The sequence below is a fragment of the Balaenoptera acutorostrata genome, chromosome 20 (genome assembly GCF_949987535.1).
Source record: "Balaenoptera acutorostrata chromosome 20, mBalAcu1.1, whole genome shotgun sequence".
NCBI classification, from domain to species: domain Eukaryota; kingdom Metazoa; phylum Chordata; class Mammalia; order Artiodactyla; family Balaenopteridae; genus Balaenoptera; species Balaenoptera acutorostrata.
Window position 1 is genome coordinate 57,012,587 of NC_080083.1, and position 18,813 is coordinate 57,031,399.

Consider the following 18,813-nt stretch of genomic DNA (forward strand, 5'->3'; position numbering starts at 1 on the left):
CCAGTAAACAGTCCACAGGCGCTGTCCCTTCAGGCCCCCAAACAAGGTTGTCTTGATGCTGAACCTACCTGGTGTTGCCCTAACTTGTCAGTGCCCTTTGCGAAAAGCATCTTCCTGTGCCATATGGAGCGACAGAGGCCTGTGCCCCATGCCTTGCTGCCTGCAAAGCAAAAAAACAACTGCCTTTTATTTCTGAACCTTAAGAAATATTTAAGCCAGATACTAACTTGACTGGCTGAGCAAAGCCCGCTGCCCCCACGCAGAGGAAGGCTTCGCTGTACACTCAGACTGACCAATTCCAGGTGGTGAAGCAGGGGTGGGGACCACATGGAAGTGGGACTTCCTGGTGAAGGGACCCCCCCCGCCCCCCCGGGGGCAGTGCTCTTCTTAGATAACTTGAAGCTGTGTGCATGATGCTGGTGCTTGACCATGAAAGAAAGTCTCATCCTTAAAACATGTGTTGTACTTCACAATCCTGGACTGTTGCTTAAAGTAAACAATGTACAAATTTTGAAACACTGTGTCCTGTGTCATCTTTTTGAGATTGTTTCAGGAGCTCTACCTGCTTAGTTCTTGCTTTTTTCTTTGTTACTATCAACCTTGTTGCCCAAAGATTTGATGAGCCATTAAAGTTAAAACACACTAAGGAAGGCCCAGAGAGAAGTGGGCTTCTCTCTAAAGAAAGCAGGTTTAAAGTCAGAGAGCATGAGTTCAGAATGCCAAAATGAAAATTAATGGCTATCTGGTAACAAAATACAGGAATAATATGGATAATTGGTATCCAAAATAATTATGAGCCAATACACTTTACACTCTTCTACCACCTACCCTCCTGTGCTGGGTGATAATGTTCAAAATTTCAAGTCCTCTCATGCCTGTAGGGTGCTTCTCAGTGGGGGGTGGTCAGAGAAGAAGGCCCCATAGAAAGGAAGGGTCCATGTAGATAGAAGGGGACATGGTCATCTGAGTCCTCTCAAGTGATACAGGAGACAGAAGATGGGAGAAAGCTCATTGGGTTCTAGGCAGAAAGTTCCAGATCAACATGCTATATTAAATGTCCAAATTGGGCACTGTAAATGGGCTTTTTAGGTCTAGCTGTGCTACTGACCAGCTGTGTTCCTTGGGCTTGTTATTTGGGAGCTCAGTTTCCTAACTTAAAAGTAAGACTTTTGAATGAGGTCACCTCTAAAAACCTTCCCATGACTGAAATGACTCAAACCTAGTGTGTAACCACCAGCTATTCTGACTTACTGGGCATCTCTTTGGGAAGAATAAGGGCAACCATAGGTTGTGGAGGTGTTAAGTGTTTCTCCCTTACTGTGTAAAGTATTTGCAAAATGGAGAATCAACAGCTGTGCTATGCAGTCTTTCCAGGTTCACTAAAACAGGTTAGCCCTACCAATCACCTGAGTTACGGTTTCTGTCATGACTTGAGAGAGAGGGAACCTGCACCCTTCTCTCTCAGTAATGGTGGAGCTCCTGGGCAAGAGAGGTCCCTGATTTGTGTCACAACTTGTAACTTGGCTTTAGTTTTTTATTCTGTGAAGGTAAGTGCCTAGCCTAAAGGTGTTCTACCAGTCATTTTGGTACTACTACAGATCTTAGAAAATTCTATGTAAACATGTTTGCTAAGGGTGTTGAATTCTCCACTTAAAAAGCTTAGGGTTTAGAAGATGAAGTTGAATGATCTTAAAATGATGACGATGGCAGAAGAATCAGCATTTTGTTGACAGTGTGGACTTTTTACACAGTTATGTGTCTTAAGTGGGTTGGTGTTTATTGCTAATGTCCATTCTACCTCTTTAGCATTTTAAAATTAGATCGCCAGGCTCCCCTTCCTAATGCTCTGTTCCATTGGGTTTAGAAGTATTGGGGTGCTGAGGTGGGGAACTACAGGAAGATGGGTCACTCAAATCTGAATCTAGTTTGTAGGTAAATATATTTACATGTAGTCAGGAAATTGCGTGAAATCTACAAAAAGGAGAGTCAACAAAACTTAGCAATGCTCAGCATTTTCTAGAGGAGGATGGAACTGCCGATTCTAGAGACTTCTCAGTTCCACAAAACGGACAGCCCCGATTACCTGAGCCTGGTGGAAAATCGCCTCTTCCAGGTGGAACTGGATGTTTAAAGCAGGTGCTCCCATGTTTCAAGCCAACTCTGGTTTATGAATTCGTCTCTGAGGAGCTCTGCTCACACGAACCAGCTGTCTTCAGCAGATTCATTCACTTCAGACCGTTACTGGGAGTCCCCGTGATTCGGGCCTTGGGTTGGTGCTGCCTTGACGGGGCGGAAGCTCTGCTCCGGGTCCCCACAAGCAAGGTGAGCAGGTACGGAGTCTCAGGTTTAAGGAGGCTTGACGCCTTGTTAGACGACGCTTCCCAGTATTTAGGATAGTCCCTCTGTCGGGCCCCTGGAAGTTCTGCCCCGAGTAACGTTCGGGGTGAGCGAGGACGTCTGCTACAGCGTGGAGGGCGGCTGATGTGCACGTAGGTGCGTCCTCACACCAGAAAAGCAGCCCAAGCCATCGCCACGCCGGCCCCCCGCGAAACGGGGGAAGGCCTCGCGCTTCCGCGGGGCGGGGCTCCCCGGCGCCCATGCAAATCAGCCGCGGTCGGGCCCGCCCACCCCACGGCTCCGGAAGCTGCAGTCGCCTCGCCCAGCTCCGCGCGCGGCGGCTCCCGGGCGATGGCGATGCGGTTGGCTGCGCGGCGCGGGCGGCCCGTGCGGGTGCTGGTGGACATGGACGGCGTTCTGGCGGATTTCGAGGCCGGCCTCCTGCGGGGCTTCCGCCGAAGCTTCCCCGGGGAGCCGCACGTGCCGCTGCAGGAGCGCCGCGGCTTCCTCGCGTGCGAGCAGTACCGAGCCCTGCGCCCGGACCTGGCGGTAGGGAGTGTGTGGCGGGGGGCGGGGGGGGATGGGAGGGGTGCAGCGCGGGGCCGCCCTGGAGCGGGGAGCCCCGACCCCACAGGACACCCGGGAGCGGGGAGACCTCCCCTTGGGTCAGGACTGTCTCTGCTCCATGTCCAGTGACACCTTCCTGTTTAACAAAGCTCTCACTTCAATATCCACAGTTCACCTCGGGACTAGACAGTCTCGGGGAGTACTTACCCCTGGACAAAGTCCTCTACCTGAGACTGATTTGAGGACCAAAGTCCCCCAGGAACCTCACTTTGAGAGTCCTCGCTGGGGCTGGAGACGTCTGCGGGGATCAGAGCCAGGACAGGAACACTGTTATCTTTCAGGACAAAGTGGCCAGTGTGTATGAAGCCCCAGGCTTTTTCCTAGACTTGGAGCCCATCCCTGGAGCCTTGGAAGCAATGCGGGAGATGAATGACATGCAGGAGTAAGGACGGGCGGGGAGGGAGGGGGTGGGGAGCAGGGGCTGGTACCACCCTGTCTAACCGCCCCCACCCCCCGCAGCACCGAGGTCTTCATCTGCACCAGCCCTCTGATGAAGTATGACAACTGTGTGCACGAGAAGGTGCGGCTGCCCCAGCACTTCACCCGAAGACTTAGGTTCCTAAGTCCTGATCTTTTAAAGAAAGCAGCAAAACAGAGACAGTCGGGGGGCGGGGGCGGGTAGAGGGGAGCCATATCTCTCATGAGCTGCTGTAGACCCTCCCTCACACCCACTTGCTCACTAGCCCTGAATTCAGGGCCACATCAGGCCCTACTGACCCACCTCTGCCCACCTCACAGTACCGCTGGGTGGAGAAGCACCTGGGGCCCCAGTTTGTGGAGCGCATTATCTTGACGAGGGACAAGACGGTGGTCTTGGGGGACCTGCTCATTGATGACAAGGACACCATTCAAGGTGGGAGCCCTTTTCCCTAGCAACCTCCAGGCATCTAGCCTGCTGGGATTAGGGAGAGGAAGTAAAAATAACCAGATTACAGAGTGTATCCCTGGCCTTTCTCCCGTGTCCTGTCCCAGGCCAAGAGGAGACCCCAAGCTGGGAGCACATCTTGTTCACCTGCTGCCACAACCAGCACCTGGCCCTGCCCCCCCCACGGAGACGGCTGCTCTCCTGGAGGGACAACTGGAAGGAGATTATAGACAGCAAGCGGGGAGCCCTGCAGCGGGACCGAACCGGCCTGGGGCTGCCCCAGGAATAAGGCGAGGGGCCATGGCTGTGGACAGTAGCTGAAAGAAGGGAAGGCAGACCAGCAGGGAACCCGGGCAGAACTGAGCGACAGGGCAGCATCATGGCAATGACCCCTCAGCACTGTGCCAGCCACCTGAACCCTCCTGGCAGAGCTGGCATGGAAACATGGTGGGAAAATCAGGAACCTTTTTAATAAAACACTTTGGCTCACTGCTCTCTTAAGGCCTTTTATTTGGGGGAAGCAAAGGGACAGGAGCCCCACAGGGGCAGCTGGGACAGAGGCCGATGAAGAGGCCTTCGCCTCCCTCCCTCTCATCTCCTTAGTCCATTAGTTCCATAGTTTGCCCACCTCCACATCCACCTGGAAACCACTCCTCTCGAATCTGCCTTTCCTTGGCCATGTAAGAGACCATCCTTGGGCTTCCCTGGTGGCGCAGTGGTTAAGAATCTGCCTGCCAGTGCAGGGGACACGGGTTCGATCCCTGGTCTGGGAAGATCCCATATGCCGCAGAGCAACTAAGCCCGTGCGCCACAACTACTGAGCCTGTGCTCTAGAGCCCGCAAGCCCATGTGCCACAACTACGGAAGCCTGTGCGCCCTAGAGCCCGTGCTCTGCAACAAGAGAAGCCACTGCAATGAGAAGCCCGCGCACCGCAATGAAGAGTAGCCCCCGCTCGCTGCAACCAGAGAAAGCCCGTGCGCAGCAACAAAGACCCAACGCAGCCAAAAATAAATAAAATTTAAAAAAAGAAAAAAAAAGAGGTCATCCTTAAGGGAGGCCAGGACCTTCCACTGCTCCTGAACCCCACCTTTCCAAGGGGGCCCACACCCCTTCCCCCGTGCTGAGCAGCTGACACTAGACTCTGAGCCATTCGCTTGCTGTCAGTATCTGGTCCCATCTCCCTCGAGCACCTCTCTTACTTGCATCCCTGAAGCCAGCCTGAGACAGACTTCCAGGGACAGGGACCCACCCCCTCACTAACCCTGATGGCAGAGAAGGCAGGCCAGGGCTTCCAGGCAGGGACCATGGGGTGGTGAAGGGAAAAGACAACAGCCTGAAGAGTTTGCGCCTGTATTCTAATGTGTCATCACCCTCATGGCCTCCGTCTTAATGCCTGACGGCCATGTTAACAGTCACTGGGCTGCGACACTCAAGATCAGGGACCACATCCTCGTCTTTGAAGCCCTAACGTGGTGCCTGGCTGACAGGCCTGTGTGGATAAGCAGTTAATCCTGGGCCACAGAGTTCTCCAGGCCAGCATCCACCATGCCCAACACCCAGCCTGGAGAGCTTGCAGGACAGGTACCCAGCCTCCACAGCAGTGGACACAACACTTCCCCAGCTTCCCAGGGCCCCGAAATACTTTTAACAACACGGCTTCTCATTTCTATTTCTCAGAATTACTCCCGACACCTCTGTTAAGGGATGATGCCTATTTCCTCAAGCTCAGGCAATTCTCCTAAGCCCCAGGCCCAGCTGTTCCTCAGGAGAAACACCATCTGCAGAGCCTCTGGGTCTAGGGACCTGTTGCTTCTCACACGAGGGTGACAGCTTGGTGGCGGGGTGGGCCAGGAGGCAGGACCTTCACCTCTAGCTGGTTGAGAGCGGCAGCCTGTCACAACGGCACCCTTCGATTTCCTTCTCCACGTGTCTCCAAGTCTGGCTTCCTCACTCATCTCCTGATGCCTTCCATCACAGTGTAAACACCTGTCACACTGAGAAAACTCGTCTTTAAAGTGGCTGAAAAAGCACCATTTGGGGAGAACGTGCACAGTGGGAGCTTCGCTGCTCCCACTTCCTGAGTCCCCACCGGGATTTTGGTATTGTCTCTGGCAGTGCGGGTGCCGCGGCCTGAGGGCTCCTTGGATCAGGGCTGCTGTGGGGCCTCGGTCCTTGGCAGTGGGATCCCCAGGGCAGAGTGAGCCCGCCAGCTGCGCGCTTCGGCCAGCTGGCCGGGGGAACAGAAGTCTTCCAGGAAGATCTGGGCCAGGTTCCGGAGCCTCGCGTTGGCTGAGAGGGAGAAGCGCAGCATGCACTGGACCACGGGCATAGCAGTCAGCTCAGGGTGGGAGCCGGAGCCCGGCGAGCTCAGGTACATGATCGTGGTGACGGCGGACAGCACGGTCTCCTCGTTGGGACTGGACAGGCAGTTGATGATGAGTGGGACACCCCCAGTCTGCAGGATGTGCTCCTTGTTGGCCCTGTCTGAGCACAGGTTGCAGAGGCCTCCTGGGGAAGAGCAAAGTGAGTCTGGATGCCTCAGCCCTGGGCCTCCTCCCAACTTTCCTCTGCCCACTGAGTCCCAGGGAAGGTCCAGGCCTGAGAAGGTGGCCCAGGGACAAGGGATCCAAAGTCTATTCTGATCTCCAGCCCTCCCTTTCAAGATTCCAGAAAGGCCTGCCTGCCCTCCACTGCCCAACCTTCTGGAAGTGGGCACTGATCCCTTTCCCTCTTGGTTCAGCCAGCTCAATGACTGATAGGCTTTCCTTTTTTTTTTTTTTAAGTAGAAAACATAAACAAAACCCACAGTGTATCATCACTTTAGAAGAATTAAGAAATATAGGTAAGGTGATGGTTTCACAGGTGTATACATATGTCAAAACTTATCAAGTTGTACTCTTTAAGTATGTAAAGTTTATTATGTGTCAATTATACCTCAATAAAGCTGTCAAAAATATTAGAAGTCAAAATATAAACCATCTTAATCCTACCACCCATTTAACATATGCTTTTCATCCCACAATTTTTAAATATGTGACTACATATAAATATTTAATAACAATGTGATACTCTTATTGTTTTGTAAGCCAGCTGTTTTCATTTAACCATGTCCTGTGAACATCTCTCCATGCCAATAAATCTACAATCATGGCATCATTTAATAGATGTGCAGTCCTACATTTTATGGAAACAGCATAATTGAGAGCTTAAAGCATTTCAGCATCATTCCCACATCACTATTAGTAGGAATCCGGGGGATAAAAGAAAAGGACAGAGTGAGAGACCCGTGGTTCTGGATCTAAGAACCACTGCTCAGGTAAGATGCCCAGACCTCTCATTCTCTCCCGTCAGGCCTAAAGCACTCGATGTGGGAAGCTGATTTTCGTGGGTCCTGAGTGAGCTTCCTGCCATCAGGGCACCCTCACCCTCAGGTTCCTACTCCAAGTAGAGAACGAACTTCTAGCTCATTTGCATAACATGGCCGACCAGTCCTGAGTGTCCGATCAGGAGTGAGTTACAGCCCACCCACTTCCCCGGCATCTCTAGAAACAAGCAAAGAGGGGACCTTCCCCCACCGCCCGGCAAAACCCAACGAGGACCTCTTTCCCAGCAAGAGGGGACCGGTGCAGCAAAGTGGGGCAGGCCTGGCAAAGATCTCCGCCTACTCCAGGTAGGCACAGCCACCCCCTCCCTAGCATACCTGGGTAGGGAAACATTTTACCCATTCAGCCTCCAAGGACTTCTTCCCACTGCATTTGGAATTAAATCCAAACTCCCTTCTGGGATCTTTGCGTGGTGCCCCCCCCTTGCTAGTAACCAGCACGTCACTGCTCCCTGGCCGGTGTGGGTTCCCTGGCGTACCCCACTAGCCACTCCCGGCCACACCCAGGCACTTCCCTCATCACCCTGTTTCATTTTCTTCATATGCTTAGAACTTTGAGAAATCTTCGTGGAATTTTCTTGCTCACTGACCGCTGAGCCCCACTAGAAGGTACTGTGCCATGAGGTCAAGACCTAGGCTATCTTGGGACGTCCCTGGTGGTCCAGTGGTTAAGACTCCACGTTCCCAATGCAGGGGGCCTGGGTTCGATGCCTGGTCAGGGAACTAGATCCCACATGCCTGCTGCAACTAAGAGCCCGCACACCGTAACTAAAGATCCTGCACGCGAAAACGAAGAGCCCCCGTGCCGCAACTAAGACCCGCCGCAGCCAAATAAATAAATACATAAATACATAAAAAAGACCTAGGCTTATTCCCAAGACTTCCTGGGTTTCTGGCACAGGGGGCGCTCCACCAATATTTGTTGGAAGGATTTTAAAGCAGTGAGCAGGGGAAAAGGGTTGCACTGCAGAGGGTTGGGAGGCTGGATGGGATGGCTCTTGAGACCCTGCCCACCTTGGACATCTGCAGTTCTGAGGGATGGAAGAGGCTGAATGGTGTTCCTGAACCAAGGAAGATGGGCAGCAGGAGACGGACTCAAGGCACTGATGGAGAGGTCCCTCCCAATGTCTACCTCAGCACCCATTCACCCCAGTGGAGCCCTTAGCACAACCTGGGGTCATCCTGCTGACTACCTTCTTTACTTGCTGTCTGTCTCCATCACTGGGCACCAGAGGGTAGTGATTTACCTCTGTATTTCCGGAGCCCGCAACTGAGGATTCTCTCTGGACACATGCTGGGAACATGACTGAACCCCACGAACAGTTACCACCACCCCCATGTAAGGGACAGAAGCTGAGGCTGTTGAGTAACTTGACCAAAGTCCCAGAAGATGGGGAGCCCTTTGCTACTCCCATGGGAAAGGGTGTCCCTTCAGAAACCACAAGGACAACTAATCCTACCATGGGCAGATGCCAGTCTCAGCCAGGAGCAGGGACAAGTAGAAATGCTGTGGTACAACTACTGAGCCCACGTGCCACAACTACTGAAGCCCGCGTGCCTAGAGCCCGTGCTCCGCAACAAGAGAAGCCACCGTGTGCTTCCCTGGTGGCGCAGTGGTTGAGAATCTGCCTGCCAATGCAGGGGACACGGGTTCGAGCCCTGGTCTGGGAAGATCCCACATGCCGCGGAGCAACTAGGCCCATGAGCCACAACTGCTGAGCCTGCACGTCTGGAGCCTGTGCTCTGCAACAAGAGAGGCCGCGACAGTGAGAGGCCCGCGCACCGCGATGAAGAGTGGCCCCTGCTCGCTGCAACTAAAGAAAGCCCTTGCACAGAAACGAAGACCCAACGCAGCAATAAATAAATAAATAAATAAATAAATAAATAAATAAAGTCACCTCTTCCATGAGGAGGCTTCCATAAGAGCCTTCCATGACCACCCTAATCAGTCCCTCTCCCCAAGACGCCCTCCCTTCACCACCTTCACTTCTTTTCTTCATACCAAAGAAGAAAAAAAAAAAGTAAAAAAGCAAAAGAAGAAAATATTCATAGATTCTGACAGAGGACTCATATCTAGAATATATAAAGCATTCCTACATATCAAAAGATGAACAACACAATAAAAAAAAATGAGCAAAAGACTTCAATAAACTCTGCACAAAAGGGTCAATATATGAAAATGTGCTCAACATTCCTTATCAGAGAAATGAAAATTAAAACCACAATAAAAGGCCACTACACACCTATCATAATGGCTAAAACAAAAAAAGACTGATGATACTAAGTGTTGGCGGGGAGGGAGCGCTACTGGAACTCTCATATGCTGGTGGTGAGGAGTGTAACACGTCGTGATTACGGTGGAAAACTATTTGGCAGCTTCTAACAGAGTTAAACATACGTCTACCCTACGACTCAGCAATTCCACTCTTACCCAAATCTATCTGAGAAAAATGAGCGCATATGTATACAAGGAATCTACCCGAGAGAAATGAGTACCTATGTATACAAGAAAACTTGTACAAAAATTATCATAACAGCTTTATTCATAAAGGTTCCAAACTAGAAACAGCTCAAATCTCCATCAGCGGGTGAATGGATAACAAATTGCGGCCTATTCATACAAAGACATGAACTACTGATACTGTAACAATTTGGATGAATCTCAGAAACATTATGCTGAGTGAAAGCAACCAGACACTATATCCTGTATGATTCCTTTTACATGAAGGTCAAGAACAGGCAAAACTGATCCTTGGGGATAAAGGTTAGAATAATGGTTACCTCAGGGTGGAAGACACTAACTGGCAGAGGGTACGAGGGACCTTTCTGGGGAGATGAAAACATTCTGTATCTTGATTTAAGTGCTGGTTATATTGATGTACATATACCTTAATGAATTTAAAAATTCATCCGACTGACACTTAAGCTATGTGCATTTCACTGTATGCTGATCCTGCTGCAATTTAAAAACTGGTTACCAGACAAAAAGGAGAACAAGTTCTGACTGGCGGATGAACATATTTTGGGCAGACCTGGCAAGACAGAGAGAAAGAGAACAAGAGGCAAAGGCAGCGCCCTTCTAGATGTGGGGAGCCACAGAAACCCCCGGGAGAGACAAAGGAGAAAACCCTAGTGCAGTCCGGGATGAGAAAGCTGGCGGCTCCGAGAGGGCAGGTAGGGGATCTCAGGTCACAGAGCAAGTAGGGCACTGGTGCTGGAAGGGACAGGAGGGTCAAAGTATTGTACTGGGGATTAAATGAGGTCATGCTGACAAGTGCTTAGCCAGCACCTGGCGCCTCAGAGGGCTGGGCGAGGCCTTGGAGACAGTGGCTCAAGACCGTTACATCTGAGGACCCGCCCGCCCCAGGGTACTGGGCTGGCCGCGGTCAATCCCAGGTCAAAATCTTCACTGGGGGCTATTTGTTCTTGGGTTTTACTTTAGTATCTTGAAAATGGTTCTCTCTGAAATTTCAGGACAGACATTCAAGGGACAGAACAGAATAGAGAAAGCTACTCTTAAATGTAAGAAGATAGGAGACAAATATACATATATGTATATGCTCACATTTGCTGGTTCCATGGGAGGGGTGAACAGGGTGGAAGGGACAGGAATGGTAGTGAGACCACACTGGTAATACAGTTTTGACTTAAACAGATATGTTTTGTATAAGTTAAAAAAACCAAATTAAATTTTAAAAAATCATGGCTTTTCGCACTTCTGACCTGTATTTCAGTTCTAAAATTTTATCCTACAGGTACACTCCCACAAGTGAGAAATGACATACAAATAAGGGTACCCACTGTCACACTGCTCATAAGAGCAAAATAGAAACAACTTAAATGGCCACCCTCAGGGGCCGGCTAAATGTTAGTCCCTTCATGCAGTGGACGTCATGCAGCATTTACAAAGCATCAGGCAGCTATTTATGGGCTGATACTGCAGGTGTGCCAAGACATGGTGCTAAGTTTAAAAAAAAAAAAAAAAAGGCAGAATATAGATACAGTATACTACAACATGTGTAGGATATGCAAAAAGGTATACATAGTATACAAACAAATATATACATATTTGTTTATCAATCCCTAAAATATCTCTGGGAGGATACACAAGAAACTAGTAACAGTGGATGCCTCCAGAAAAGGCTACAGACTGAGTTACTGTTTATTACCTACCCTTTTGAATTCTGTACCATGTGAACCAATTATGTATTCACATAAATTAATAAAACACACACACACTCCCTGCTTGTGCCTAGAACTGAGAGGAAGGGGGACTGGTCTCTGCCAGTCGGGGAGGGAGGGCGGAGGGGCCTGGAGCCAGCCTTTCCAGCTGGTGTGGAAGGGAGCAGTGGGGTGAGGACCTTGAATTCACCTCTCTCCTGTAACAAGTGGATGGCTGAGGAATTTCTTTTTAAGCAGAAAGACGTGTGACCCCAGGACACTAAATGACCAGTGAGAGAAGGAGGTACACGGGAACCCGAGAGTACAGAGGATGGAGCGAGGGCTCTGTGGTGGGCAGATCTAGCTAGAATCCCAGGAATGCCCCAGGGGACTCAGGTGAGCAGAGCAAGCAACTCCATCTCTCTAAGCCTAGGTTTCTTTATCAGTAAAACGGGAAGAGAGAATTAAATAATGTAAGACCCCTCCCTGGCACACAGTAGATATGGACCAAGCATGCACCCGTTTATAGCCCCGGAGGCTGGCACAGGGCATATCTTCAACCCACACACAGAGAAAGGGCTGGCACATACAGGTAGGGTTTAACAGTGAGAAAGCAAGTGCCCATGGAACCAGCACGAGGTCAAAGACTGAAACAGTCATCAGTCCAGAAGCCTCTGCACGTTCTTTCCTGATTCAGTTCTCTCCCCCTCTCAGAGATGAACCTCTTCCTGACTTGTAACAATGCAGTAAAATAATTTTAAATTAATAAGCAGGACCTTTTAAATTTGTAATTTAAAAAAATTTTACTACACACACACCCCTAAATACTATAATTCAGTTCTGCCTCTTTTTGGACTTTACAGAAATGGAATCACACTGTACACATTATTATGTGTCTAGCATCATTTGCTTAACGTTATGTTTGCAAGATAATTGCAAGGAGCTGTAGATTGTTCATTTACCTTGCTAAGCAGTATGAATATCCACAATATTGATAATTCATTCCACTGTTGACAGTTTCCAGTTTAGGACTGTTACAGACAATACTGCTGGTGACATTTTTGCATATGTGTCTGGACGTGCATGTACCTAACCCTATGATTGTAACTGCTGGGTCACGCGGCATGCCTATCTTCAATTTTACTAAATCCTATTTTCCAAAGAGAGGCGGCTCAGGATTCATCTACCAGCCTTTTTCAGTACACCACCACCATCTGGTGGCAGCTACCGGTATTGCAGGAAATAGAACACGGGAAAGCGATTTAACCTGAATTGTGGGAGGCCACCTACTTGCATTCTGTTGTAGTAACAAAACTGCTGAGTATTCCGTGATATACTAGGATTCAGCCAGTTTTCATGGAAGCAGAGAATTATCTCCTGGTTCCTTTACATCTCCATACACCATCTAGAATGGTGCAGGTGTGCACACACAGCATATAAGACACCAGAGAATCAACCAATGGTGCTTCAGTCCAACACTCCCAAATTAATACCAAAGCCTGCCAGAGTTTTTATTTGGGACATGAGCTCTGAATTCTCTCGCTCATTCAAGTATTTACTGAGATCCTGGCTTTTTATCTGGTTCCTGATAATTCACCCACTCAAACGAGGGTGGCTCTGGCCCGACCAGTGGTACTTCCTCCTACTACTGCCCGGACACCCACTGTGAGGCTAAAGATCAACTTTCATACCTTTTCCTATCATTCAATGATGTTTTTCCAGAAGGACCGAATCCCTGGAACAGATGGGTGACAAGACACTATCCCATCCTACCTCACCTCTCTGGGAGACTCGGGAACTGTTTATCCTCAAAGGGGTCTGGATACCTAGGGGACCTTGCAGCTGCAGGCACTTTATCTCATTTAATTCTCTCAACAACTCTGTGAGGCAGGTACTGATCCTGCCCCACCTGACCGATGATGGGAGAAGGGAAATCACGTGCCCAGAGTTAAGTCGGGAGTGAGGACTTGAACCCAGGCCTGCCTGACCCCAAAGCCCCACTCTTACCAAACTCCCTATATTCCTTGCCAACAAACCAACATTGGTTTTGGTTCTGCCGAACCATGGCCACGGGCAATCTAACCCAGCAGTTATTCCAGAACCAAACACGCTCAGGGCTGCAGCACCAAGTCATGGCCAGGACTCTGCACACATTCCCCAGCCCCATCCTCGTCCCAGGCCAAAAGGCCTGAGCATTCAAGACCATAACATTCAAGAGCATAACAAAGATAAGCAAGGCACTCTGATCTCATGGAGATCACCATCTCAGACCTGCCACCAGAGATAAAAGATTCAAAGCTACAAAGCCCAGCACAAAATAAGCACTGACAGTGTTTCCCATTTAGCACCACGGACATTATCAGAAAAGGAAACAGCAAGAGTAACAAAATAGGCTTCTAAGCACCACTGGGACTTTCCTTTTAAGTTATGCACAATAAATACAAGAGAATTTTAGCCTCCAGAGGATCCCATGGAGGGATTCAATGCTAAGAAAGCTGTTGGATTGGGGACGTTGGGAAGAAGAAGAAAAAGAGAAGGAAACAGTGGCTGTGAAAAGTAAAACTGCTGATGATACCAACAATTCTAGACAAAGTATTGACACCGTCACGGAGACGCAGACACGCGCACACGCTCTGCTCCCCACAACAGTCCTGCGAGGCAAACAAGGCTCAGGCGAGGAAATGAGGCTCAGAGAAGGGACAGGACTCATCCACAAAGACTGGCTACGAAGCGGAGAAGTGGGGACCGTGGACTCCAGGTCCAGGGCTTGGTCACCCACTCTGGGAAGCTGCCCAGAAGGGCAAGAACCCAGGGCCAGCCCTGGTCTCTGGCAAAGTTCCCAGTTCAGTGGGCCAGGAACTCAAGAGTGTTCCTGCCTTGGGAAAGTTGCTTCCTGATCCTGTAAAAACTCGCCTTGGGTGACTGCTCTTTTCAGCAAAGTTTTCTCCAGAGTCAAGAGCTTGAGTTGAAGGAGCTGTATCACTCTCAGGTGGAGGTCTAGCCACGGGCTTCTGCAGGGGTCACTGTCACCACTCAGGTGGCAGAAGCTGTGAGCAGAGTTCCAAAGAGGGAGGAGATGGAGGACTAACACTGGAGAAAATCTTAAAGTGACCAATTTTTCACGATATTTACTCAGCATAATAATCTTCCAGGGCTTCCCCGGTGGCGCAGTGGTTGAGAGTCTGCCTGCCAATGCAGGGGACACGGGTTCGAGCCCTGGTCTGGGAAGATCCCACATGCCGCGGAGCAACTAGGCCCGTGAGCCACAACTACGGAGCCTGCGCGTCTGGAGCCTGTGCTCCGCAGCAAGAGAGGCCGCGATAGTGGGAGGCCCGCGCACCGCGATGAAGAGTGGCCCCCGCTAGCCACAACTAGAGAAAGCCCTCGCACAGAAACGAAGACCCAACACAGCCAAAAATAAATAATAAATAAATTTAAAAAAAACATCTTCCAGACGGGCGGAGACATGAGCTATTCCCACTCTTAGACCTGGGCAACCGGGGCTCCTGCCCCCAGCCCAGGTTCCGAGGGCCTCACTCTGGCCCTCTCCATAGGCTGAAGAGTCCAGGGAACCTGCCCAAAGCCCATCCCCCTTCCCCCATACCCAGAGCTCCAGTTCCTAAACCTGCTCCCCCAGCTGAATGGGCCTCTTTCCTGCATCCTGACTCCCAGGGGTGAACCCCACTGTTTGTGTGTACACGCCTAAGTCCAATGAGGGGCCACCAGGCAAGTGTCTGTGGGGCTGTGAATGAAGCTGGGGTGTCCACACATGTGTGAGGCCCGTCGTAGTAAGAGGAGTCCCAGATACCACAAATTAGAGGCAGACCTGGATGGTCTTTCAAAAATTTAAATCACATTTGCCCAGGATGTATTCAGGAAAAAAAAAAAAAAAGTGTGTTACTTGAGTCTAGAAAAGTTTTCAATCTAATTTCTAAGTTACAGGAAATAAAGCAGTTACAGGAACAAACGAAATGACACCATAAAGAGGCAACCAGACAATTCAGAAGGTGAGACATTCTGCAGAACTGGTCTGGATCCTTCAACAATTCGTGTTAGGAAAAAAGAAAAAAAGAGTCTATTAATGATTAAAAGAGATATAAGATAATTGATGTTGTGATTTCCTTCCAAAGAGCACCATATGGAAAGGGGGGAGGGAGGATAAAGAGTAACTTCAGGGACTTCCCTGGCGGTCCAGTGGTTAAGACTCCACACTTCCAATGCAGGGGGCACGGGTTCAATCCTTGGTCAGGGAACTAAGATCCCACATGCCACAAGGTGTGGCCAATAAATAAATAAATAAATAAAAAGAGTGACTTTATAGTGGAGAAACCTGACAAACACTACTTCATCCAGGTGATCAAGGTTAATATCAACAGTGATAAGTCATGCTGATAGCATATACCCTTGATATGATGTAAATGAAAATGGCCTTTTACCATTTACCTCTGTGGTCATCCTCCCCAAAACCCATATCCCAGTCTAATCATGAGAAAAATATCAGACAAATCCCAACTGAGGGAGAACGTACAAAATACCTGACCAGTACTCCTCAAAACTGCCAAGGTCATCCAAAAAAAAAGGGAAAGTCTAAGAAACTGGCACAGCCCAGAGGAGCCTAAAGAGACATGACAACTAAATGTAACACAGTATCTTGGATGGACTCCTGGAGCAGTAAAAGGATTATTAGGGAAAAACTAAACAAATCTGAATAAAGTACGGACCTGAGTTAATAATAATGCATCAATATTGGTTTATTAATTGTAACAAATGTACCATACTACTGTAAGATGTTAACAATAAGGAAACTAGGGTGTGGCATATATGGGAACTCTGTATTATCTTTGCAATTTTTCTAAAACTGTTCTAAAATACGAAGTTTATTTAAAAAGAGAGAGATTGGGCTTCCCTGGTGGCGCAGTGGTTGAGAATCTGCCTGCTAATGCAGGAGACACGGGTTCGAGCCCTGGTCTGGGAAGATCCCACATGCCGCGGAGCAGCTGGGCCCGTGAGCCACGGCTGCTGAGCCTGCGCGTCTGGAGCCTGTGCCCCGCAACGGGAGGGGCCGCGATGGTGAGAGGCCCGCGCACCGCGATGAAGAGCGGTCCCCGCACCGCGATGAAGAGTGGCCCCCACTTGCCGCAACTGGAGAAAGCCCTCGCACGAACCGAAGACCCAGCACAACCAAAAATAAATAAATAAATAAATAAATAAATAAATAAAATTTAAAAAAAAAAAAAAAAAAAAAAGAGAGAGATTGAGATCTAAGGAACATAAGAACCAGATTAAGTGCATGAATCCTGGACTGGATCCTGGTTTATACAAAACAACAACAACAAAATGTCCTTTTGGGAACTATTAGAGAAGTTTGCCTAACTAACTGGGTATTTGGTGATAATGGAATTATTAAGTTCATTCTCTATGTAGATAAGATTCCTTTCACTATGTAGAGAAATGTTCTTTTTTAAAGATGCATGCGGAAAAAACAATGTTGGTTTGCCTTCAGAATAAACTCCAAACTCTTTCCCAATGCCGAGACCTGAATCCCTGTAAACTCTGGTGCCGTGAGCGCTCTATTACCTCATTTAGTACCACTCTCTGCTTCATTCACCACAATAGTGCCACGTCAGCGTTCCTTCTGGCTCCTCCTGCTCTAGAGTCTTTGCCCACGCTGTGCCTTCCCATGATGGCCAAACCAGAAGGAGCCCCTCCCTCCCCTTGCTCTCTCTCATCACCCTGTTTATTTTCTTCAGAGCCTCAGCTTTCTTGTTTGTCAACCAGCTGTCTCCCACTACTAGAATGTAAATTCCTTGAGGGCAAAGACCCTTTGCCCAACTTGTTCGCCATCTCTCCAACATCTAGAACGGTACCTTGCTCGCACAATATACGCCCAATAAATATCTGTCCAGTGACTAATTCAGTAGGTCTTAGACCATAACAACTACAGGAGTCACAAGCCATTCCAAGTCACCGCTACTTCTCTTGATGGTAAAACTTTTTTTGGCTGTGCCCCACCGCATGTGGGATCTTAGTTCCCCAACCAGGGATTGAACCCGTGCCCCCTGCAGTGGAAGCACGGAGTCTTAACCAATGGACCGCCAGGGAAGTCCCGATGGTAAAACATTAAGTCAAAGATGTTTAAAAAGGGCACTCAACTTTTTTCCCTCCAATGGGGCTTCAATCCATTCCCTCATTTTTGATCTCACCTCTAAGCGGGAGGGAAGCTAGACAGGCAGAGGGGGTCCTGGGAGTTCCAAACCTGATTCAAGCGAGCTGTGACCTGGACGACGTGTGAACCGCGGAGGCGGCACAGACATCGCGAAAGTCTGCTTTCGCAGCTGAGGGACAGCCTAAGAGATTCCTTTCCCAACAACTCACTTCTAACTCATTATCTCATTACAGCCCATCAGGCATCTCGGAGAGCGGCCCCATCCTTACCAATAGCAAACTCCACCAGGGTCTCATTCTCCTCCGACAGTGAATCGAGGAATAAATCCAGGACCTGCAGCTGCCGCAGATACTGGTAGTTACTGGGGTCATAGGCGAAGTTGGCGAGGTTGGCCAGTACTTGCTCCTTGGCGTCTGCGGTGGAAAAGCGGCACTGGAGCCAGGTCCGGGGCGGCGATCGCGGCCGGATCCCTCCCTGCCCGGTACCCTGCTCCCACCCTCCCGCTCTCACCTTGGCTCTCGGTCTCCTGGAATTCCGTGACCAGCGCCTGCAGGTATCCCAGCCGGCCGACGTGGGGGTCTACCTTCGGCTTCTGGGCCATGGTCGGGCGGCGGAGGAACCCCGGGGGACGGGCAGGGGAGTGTGGAAGGTGAGGCTGGAAAGCGGGCGAGAACCTCACCTGGGCCTCGCCGGGTCCGGAGAGGGGCAGAGCGGGGCGGGAAATAGGTTCCTTTCCTGGCTTCAGGTTCTGCAGTAATTTGCAGCTGAAATTGGGCTGGGGAAATGGGGTGGGGACTCAGTACCTCGTAACAGTTGGGAGTGAACATCCAAATTGGGGCGCGGCAGAGAAAAACGCAGTCGCGCGCCGTAGGAGGAAGGAGCAGCGCCCAGCTGGGCTTAATTTTCGGCTCGGTTCCGGACTTCCGGGGGAAGCCGCACTTAGCCCCGCCCCAGGGGGCGGAAGGGGCGGGCCTAGGAGGGTGAGGGGCGGTGCCGTCATTCCCTGGGCTTGCTTCGGGGGTTCTTACGCCGGGCGCTCTAAGCCTCTTGTGTCAGGCAGGTGGCGATCCGCATCGTGATGGAAGCGGTCATGGAAGGTTGCGGATGCGTTGAGGAGCTCTAGGGCCGTCAGGAGCTCAGAGGTGCCGGAGCGCCTATGTGGGGGGCTGTCGGGGCAGAAGCACCTCCAGGTGCCCCTGCACTTGACGAAGGGGTGCAGTTACCCCCACACACCAAGGGCCCCCAAGAATGCAAGTGTGGGCTCCCTGTGTCCC

The 18,813-nt window shown here is 50.2% G+C and overlaps 2 protein-coding genes across 5 annotated transcripts; one reads left to right on the top strand and one right to left on the bottom strand.

Moving 5' to 3' along the window:
• Positions 1-2,688: 2,688 nt before the first annotated feature.
• NT5C (5', 3'-nucleotidase, cytosolic) lies at positions 2,689-4,323 on the top strand. Its single transcript, XM_007185651.3, has 5 exons — positions 2,689-2,886; positions 3,246-3,346; positions 3,424-3,484; positions 3,703-3,817; positions 3,937-4,323. Exons 1-5 carry the CDS (start codon positions 2,689-2,691, stop codon positions 4,116-4,118), a joined length of 657 nt encoding a protein of 218 aa, XP_007185713.2. The 3' UTR covers positions 4,119-4,323.
• Positions 2,881-18,452, bottom strand: ARMC7 (armadillo repeat containing 7). Of its 4 annotated transcripts, XR_009006397.1 has the most exons (6): positions 18,343-18,452; positions 18,050-18,194; positions 17,809-17,952; positions 5,920-6,338; positions 5,698-5,824; positions 2,881-3,202 (listed from the first exon to the last, which is right to left on the bottom strand). XR_009006397.1 is itself a non-coding variant. In XM_057536652.1 (4 exons), exons 1-4 carry the CDS (start codon positions 18,364-18,366, stop codon positions 3,108-3,110), a joined length of 408 nt encoding a protein of 135 aa, XP_057392635.1. In that variant the 5' UTR covers positions 18,367-18,452; the 3' UTR covers positions 2,881-3,107. The 4 variants fall into 4 exon arrangements, 2 of the variants coding, with proteins under 2 accessions (XP_057392635.1, XP_057392634.1); XR_009006396.1 differs by having other exon boundaries at positions 5,698-6,338; XM_057536652.1 differs by lacking the exons at positions 5,698-5,824; positions 5,920-6,338.
• Between the last annotated feature and the right edge of the window lie 361 nt (positions 18,453-18,813).

Bases quoted from the DNA above. Each gene is read 5' to 3' on its own strand.
- ARMC7 (XM_057536651.1), bottom strand. From the start codon at position 18,366: ATGTTCACTCCCAACTGTTACGAG. The intron at 17,953-18,049 runs GTGAGAGCGGGA...TTTCCACCGCAG, and splicing joins CCAGGAGACCGAGAGCCAAG to ACGCCAAGGAGCAAGTACTG. The intron at 6,339-17,808 runs GTAAGGATGGGG...GCTCTTCCCCAG, and splicing joins CCTGGTGGAGTTTGCTATTG to GAGGCCTCTGCAACCTGTGC.
- NT5C (XM_007185651.3), top strand. From the start codon at position 2,689: ATGGCGATGCGGTTGGCTGCGCGGCGCGGGCGGCCCGTGCGGGTGCTG. The intron at 3,485-3,702 runs GTGCGGCTGCCC...CCCACCTCACAG, and splicing joins ACAACTGTGTGCACGAGAAG to TACCGCTGGGTGGAGAAGCA. The intron at 3,818-3,936 runs GTGGGAGCCCTT...GTCCTGTCCCAG, and splicing joins TGACAAGGACACCATTCAAG to GCCAAGAGGAGACCCCAAGC.